The sequence below is a fragment of the Penaeus japonicus genome, unplaced genomic scaffold, assembly GCF_977035675.1.
Source record: "Penaeus japonicus unplaced genomic scaffold, GWHDUDI00000001_assembly GWHDUDI00000013, whole genome shotgun sequence".
NCBI lineage: Eukaryota > Metazoa > Arthropoda > Malacostraca > Decapoda > Penaeidae > Penaeus > Penaeus japonicus.
In genome coordinates this window covers 15,662,190-15,669,689 of record NW_028234415.1, presented here as the reverse complement: position 1 = coordinate 15,669,689, position 7,500 = coordinate 15,662,190, and the positions used below count along the sequence as shown (strand labels likewise).

The 7,500-nt window shown below is 38.8% G+C and overlaps 1 protein-coding gene across 1 annotated transcript in view; it reads right to left on the bottom strand.

Moving 5' to 3' along the window:
• Positions 1 to 7,500, bottom strand: part of LOC122263022 (uncharacterized) — a 476,608-nt gene that overhangs the window by 161,495 nt on the left and 307,613 nt on the right. The window contains exon 6 of the mRNA XM_086542904.1: positions 3,944 to 4,044. Coding sequence (XP_086399030.1) covers positions 3,944 to 4,044 — 101 coding nt within the window. The remainder of the gene's footprint in view (positions 1 to 3,943; positions 4,045 to 7,500) is intronic.

Below are 7,500 nucleotides of genomic sequence, written 5' to 3'. Positions count from 1 at the left end.
TTTTATGAATCATTTAATTATGGTATTATTTTCATCATTAGTTATTATCATCCAATCAACAACAGTATAACAAAAAAAACTGTCATTATCTTCAATGTATTATCAATTCGCCATTATCATCATTATATTCATAATTATTGATTAATCATTATCATTTTATCATAATCTTAATATTATTCTTCCATCCTTAACTGTGCATCCTCAAAAACTGCTTTACTAGTCATCAATGTCATTGTTAAAACAGCTTTACACTGACTTCATCATCCTATGCAATATCTTAATAGTCCTTTTGTTTCGTGCATGACGCCTGAGCTCATGACCACATCATGACGTATTATCAAAATATAATGGTACCGAGTAACCTAAGAGGGCAGATAATAATGAAGTAAATATAAAGAACATGAAAAAAAAAATGATGATGAGTGTGATGATCATTATGATGATGGATATTTGTGATGGCAATGGTGATGTGGTGATGAGGAGGAAGATTGTTATATGTTGATGACAATATGTTGTGATGTTAGTGATGATGATGATGATGATAACGGTTATGCGTTGCTGATAATAGTGATTTGATGATAGTGATGATGGAGCTTATTATGTGTGATGACGATGGTGATGGTTATAAGTTGATAATAATAGTAAGGGGATGATGGTGATGCTAATTATGATAATCAAGACGAAAGTCAATAAGAACGAGAAGTTGAATGAATAATAATCAGAAAAATAGGACAAAACAAGGAAAAATACGTGCATGACGACTGAGCTCATGACCACATCATGACGTATTATCAAAATATAATGGTACCGAGTAACCTAAGAGGGCAGATAATAATGAAAAAAAAATTTGTTGAAAAGTGTTTTTATGATTGAAGATCATTATGATGATGGATATTTGTGATGGCAATGGTGATGTGGTGATGAGGAGGAAGATTGTTATATGTTGATGACAATGGTGTTTGTGATGTTAGAGATGTGAGGATGATGATATGGTGATGAAATCCGTTGCTGATGATATCGAGCGGCTAACTCGTTGCTGATAATAGGTGAATTTGATGATTGTGATGATGGAGCGTACTATGGTGATACGATGGTTGATGGATATAAGATGGATAATACTAGTAGTAGGATGATGTGATGCAATTATGATAACTAGAATTAATAAGAATAAATGAATAATAGTCTGAAAAAAGGACAAAAAAGAAAAAATAACTTTTTTCTTTCTAGTGCTATGCAAACAGCTTTACTGACTTTTTTCCAAGTATGAAATTTCATGTAGTCCTTTAGTTCGTGCATTGAACGCCTGAGTCATTCCTCCGCTCCCATCCTCCTCCTATTTGCCTTTCCCCTCCAAATGGTAACGAGTAAACTAGAGGGAGATCAGATAATAATGAAGAAAAAAATTATGAAAAAAATTGATGAGTGTGATGATCATTATGATGATGGATATTTGTGATGACAATGGTGATGTGGTGATGAGGAGGAAGATTGTTATATGTTGATGACAATGGTGTTGTGATGTTAGTGATGGTGAGGATGATGATGATGGTGATGATGATCCTGTTGCTGATGATAGCGGCTAACCGTTGCTGATAATAGTGATTTGATGATTGTGATGATGGAGCTTACTATGTGTGATGACGATGGTGATGGATATAAGTTGATAATAATAGTAAGAGGATGATGGTGATGCTAATTATGATAACAAGAATGAATAAGAATAAATGAATAATAGTCAGAAAAATAGGACAAAAAGAAAAAATACTTTGTTTTGATAGTGTTTTTTTTCTAGTTTTCTTTTCTTTTTCTTTTTTCTTTCCTCCTTTCCCTCTTTGTCTTCCCTCCATCCCCTCCATCTCCTCCTCCTCCTCCTCCTCCTCCTCCTCCTACTCCTTCCCCTCCTCCTCCTCTCCTCTTCCTCCTCTTCTTCCTCCTCCTCCTCCTACTCCTCCTCCTCCTCTCCTCCCATCCCCCTTCCCCTTCCTCCTCCTCCTCCTCTCCTACCACCCCAAATCTCATCCCTCCTTTTCCTCCTCCCACTCCTCCTCCTCCTCCCCTTCCTCTTCCTCCTCCACATACTCCTATTCCTACTCCTATCCTACCATCCCCCCTTCCCTTTCCTCCTCCTCTCCTACCACCCCAAATCCTCTTCCTCCTTTTCCTTCTCCTCTTTCCCCTTCTCCTCCTCCTTCTCCTCCACCTACTCCTACTCTCCTACCATCCCCCCTCCTCCTCCTCCTCCACCTCCTCCTCCTCCTCCTCCTCCTCTTCCTACTCCTCCTCTCTTTCTCACCACATGATAAATGAGGAAGACACTTCATCACGTTCGCGCATTCCCTTACAAGACATTCATCAAAATCTTTAAGCAAACAGACAGATATAAAATAAACAAACAAACAGAAATGCTCCTCAGATCGCTTATTATGTAAAAGATGAAGGCGATTTGTGTGTCATTATAGTTCAAGAGTTATGTCTGTGTCTTTGTGCATGCATTGGTTGGTTTGTATACTTGTTTGTTTGTGTGTGTGTTTGTGTTTGTTTGTCTGTGTATGTAGGTTTGTGTGTGTGTGTGGGGAGGGGAGGGGTGTGTGTGTGTGTGTGTGTGTGTGTGTGTGTGTGGGTGGAGGGGAGGGGTGTATATGTGTGTGTGTGTGTGTGTGTGTGGAGGGGAGGGGTGTATGTGTGTGTATGTGTGTGTTTGTGTGTGTGAGTGTCTGTGTGTGTGTGTGTGTGTGTGTGTGTGTGTGTGTGTGTGTGTATGTGTGTGTGTGTTTCTGCATGTGCGTTTATATGTACCTCTATGTGTTTATGTACGTGCATGTGAACTTACACGTGGTTTCCTACCTACATCTGTGTCTGAGTGCGTGTGCGTGTGTTTATTTGTCCGCACAAGAGACGAGGAAAGCTGTTCCTACTGATAAGCCAGCGGAGCGAGAGAGAAGGCGGACCGCAGAGGAAACCCACAAGGACTCCAAACGCGTATAAAAGTCAAGGATCAATTTATAAGAAAGAAAAGGAAAGAAAAATTATATAAGCGTGTATGAGATGTAGAGACATATACGCAATAGATAGGTTGTTAGATAGATATAGATTTAGATACAGTTACATAAGTATATGCTCGTGTTGCATGCTAATGCTATTGATACCGGCATTAGTCATTACTAAATATCTAAGATGCCCATAACATCAAAAATAAAAGCTCAATGTCGTCAACAAAAACAATATCCTGCACCGAGCACATCGGAAATGAAACACCAAAAATAGATTCGAGAAACAGCCGATTCCAGCCACAGCTCCTGAAGCCAGACAGAGAAAGCAGCAATCAGGGCGAGAAGACCCTGTGACGTCACTCTTCTCCTTCAAAGAATGACATCAATCGAGGAAGCAAATAGCTACCATGAAGTCCACAAAAAAAAACGTCACAAATCACCTGAGAAGAAAAATTGTCTCCCTGGAGCTCCACGTCACAGATTTCCATGACGTCACGACTCACCTCTGAAGGAAAATGACCTCCTGGAAAATTCCCAGGGTTCTATGACGCCACAATTTTCCATGACGTCACGACTCAAATCTGAAGGAAAACGATTCCCTGGAAAATTCCCAGAGTTCTATGACGCCCGGAATTCTATGACGAAACAGAATTCCATGACATCACGACTCACCTCTGAAGGAAAATTACTCCCTGGAAAATTCCCGGAGTTCTATCACAGATTTCCATGACGTCACGACTCACCTCCGAAGGAAAATTATTCCCTGGAAAATTCCTGGAGTTCTATGACGTCACAGATTTCCATGACGTCACGACTCACCTCCGAAGGAAAATTATTCCCTGGAAAATTCCTGGAGTTCTATGACGTCACAGATTTCCATGACGTCACGACTCACCTCTGAAGGAAAATGACTCCCTGGAAATTTCCCGGAGATTTATGACGTCACGACTTACCTGAGAAGGAATATGGCGCCCCGGAGGTCCACGTGAAGGAGTTCTCGTACTGGGAATCGGAGGCGCCCACCCAGTACGCGGCCCGGGGGGAATACTTGGCCCTGGAGAGAGGGAATGAAGGAAAAATATGAGCTAAGTTATATTTAATCTTTCATCCTTTTTGTTTATTTATCGTCATCTTTTCTATTGTTTTGTCTATCTTATTTTTTGGGGGGGCTACTTTTGATATACATTTTTTTTTTTTTTTTGTATTCGATAGATCTACTTTTTTATTTCTTATCTATCATCTATTTAATCTATTTAATTTTTTTTTCAAATCTTATTGTCTACTTTCCTATTTGTAATTTTCCTAGATAACTTATCTATAAATGGTTTCATTGAAAGTGTATGCATATTGTTGATTATTATCATTATTTAAAAGCATCTGTTGCACAAGTAGATTAGGAAATTAGCACAGCATATGATAGAAGAATCTACATCACTATAGGTTACCTTAATGATATTGCAAAAAATTATGAGTGGAATTTTGATATGATGAATTTAAAAGTGATGTTGTTAATAGACTCATCAAATCGCCACAAAACAATAGATCTACGAAAGCTACTTTTATTTATTTATTCATTTATTATTATTATATATTTAATTCTATTAGTTCGTCTCGATACATGCATACTGTCCGAAAACTCCGAAAACGAACTCTGCAGTTGCGGTTCCATTCAACAACCAGAAATGATGTAGAAATAACGAGCAGGTGCTATTTCCCCTTATAAATTACTCGCAAGGATCTGTGACTCTATAATTAAGATTGTATACACTAGTCAAGCCATATGCATTATCCAGACACAAAACACACAAATGAGTCTTGTTTCTAGATCAAAAACAAATATGTATTGCAAAACTGTATAGTTGTATGAAATAGATACAGGTAAAGGTTTTTATGTCAGAATTACAAATGCAACAATACTGTATTTCAGATCCTATTACCGATTTTTGAACTGGAAAAATGCAACTGACTATGGCTACGTAGATTGATAACGCATAACAGCCATATTACAGTCTAGCATATAGTGGGCGTGTGTGTGTGTGTGTGTGTGTGTGTGTGTGTGTGTGTGTGTGTGTGTGTGTGTGTGTGTGTGTGTGTGTCCATGCGTATATATATATGCATACATGCATATATATATATATATATATATATATATATATATATATATATTATATATATATATATATATTATATGTTATATATATATAATGTATATATATATATATATATATATATATATATATATATATATATATATAATGATTACCCTAATTTATCTTTATATAACACACACATTTGTTTATAATCAAACAGACGCAACCGCTTGTAACCCAAACACAAAACCACCTGTAACGACGCATGCACCTGTAACCTTAGCATGGAACCACCTGTAACGACGCATGCACCCGTAACCTAACACGGAACCACCTGTAACGACACATGCACCTGTAACCTTAGCATGGAACCACCTGTAACGACGCATGCACCTGTAACCTTAGCACGGAACCACCTGTAACGACGCATGCACCTGTAACCTTAGCATGGAACCACCTGTAACGACGCATGCACCCGTAACCTAACACGGAACCACCTGTAACGACACATGCACCTGTAACCTTAGCACGGAACCACCTGTAACGACGCATGCACCTGTAACCTTAGCACGGAACCACCTGTAACGACGCATGCACCTGTAACCTTAGCACGGAACCACCTGTAACGACGCATGCACTGTAACCTAACACGGAACCACCTGTAACGACGCATGCACTGTAACCTAACACGGAACCACACGTAAATGGCCAATCACCCAGCACAGAGCACAGCCGCGCTATTCCCTCCAGCTCATTACCTCCCTGCAAAACAGCCCTGTAAGTAAACACCTCCACCTCCCCATACCTGCCCTGTAATCACGGCACCAAAGTTCCATCCGAGATAGCACGGGCCACGGGGACGCAAATGGCCTAAGTTAGCCCGAGATAGAGTGCCAAAAGTTGACACCGGACATTAAAAGTTAAGATTTTGCTGCAAAGTTAGGTTAGGAGTGATTTCATCTTGCACATTTGCAAAGGAAAAGATGAAGACCAGGAATGTCGATAAGTTGCGTCACGAGGAGAGCGGACTAAATATAGCTGTGCTGGTTGCCTGTTGTTTTGTTTCTTTCTTTGTTTATGGGTGAGTGGTTGTGTCTCTGTGTATGTGTTTCCTTCAGTGTCTTTGTGTACTTGATTTTGTGCCCCTGTTTGTGTGTGTGTTTGTATTTTGTATGTGCGTGTGTGTATGTTTTTGCTTCTTTGTGTACGTCTGTAGCGTTGCTTTTGTTTCTGTGTTTGTGTGCGAGAGGATATGTCTGTGTGTGTGCTTGACCTTGTTTGTGTGTATGTAAATGTTTGTTTGTTATTGCAAGTATGATATTGCTTGTTTGTATGTACGTTTTTTCCAGTGCATTTCAGTATTTTAGCCTTTGTTTGTACATATCTTGGTTATATGTCTAATTTCCAAATTGCCATGTGTCTGTTTGTTTCAGTATATCTATTTTGTTTAATATTTGAGTGTTTCAACTATGGTCATTTTCATCGCATGTTACATACTATTATCCCGTAATAATCTACCTTGAATTTGATGTGCATAGAAAATGCATAATGTTTTATATTCATCTGTATGTAAAATACGAAATACTAAAGCTTTTTTCAAAAAATAAAAGTTCTGTGAGCAGTATTTATTCTTCATAATATCTTTATTGAAAACAATCATACGCGAATATCATAATGAAAAATATTCATAAGTTCCCTAATGATTGATCAAATATCCGAGTTATGAATGGTCAATAGTGAAACGGCAATACTCATACCATCACCAAAAACAGCTGTTGTGTTGCTGGTCCAGTAAACAACACTAACCGTACAATATAGGTTCAAATGTATTTCTGAATCTAAATGAAAACGCCATGTATGATTGGACTGAAAATATTACAAAAAAAGAGAGCAGTCGATGTACAAACGTGTACCTCATTCGTACTGTTATGTACGTTGTACAAATGGAAAGAGGGTGTGAGAGTGTGGTGTAGTGGAATGCACACGGTAGAGAGGGCATGGGGAACAGGGCGCACCATTCCAGGGTTAGAATTGAAACCAGTGAGGGGGATAAAGACCAGAGACATTCCTGCGGGGGAATGGAAGGGAGGGAATAGATCGAGAGGGAGGAGAGCAGGTATGGGAGACAAAAGGAAGAAAAGAGGGGGAAAAGGAGGAGGATAAGATGGGGGAATGAAGGGAGATGGGGCAAATGAGAATGTCTGCGGATAGAAATGAATTTCAAAAGGGATATGCAATGGAATGGAGTCAGAAAAGGCGTATGAGAAGGTAAAAAAAAAGGAAAAAGGTGTATATCCAAAAAATTACAAGAAAAAAACAACACATTGAAAAAAAAAGAAATCCGTGTAGCAATAGATATGAAAAAAGAAATAATAGTCAAGGAGAAGAATAAGAAGAAGGAAGAAAAGTGGATTCCTTTG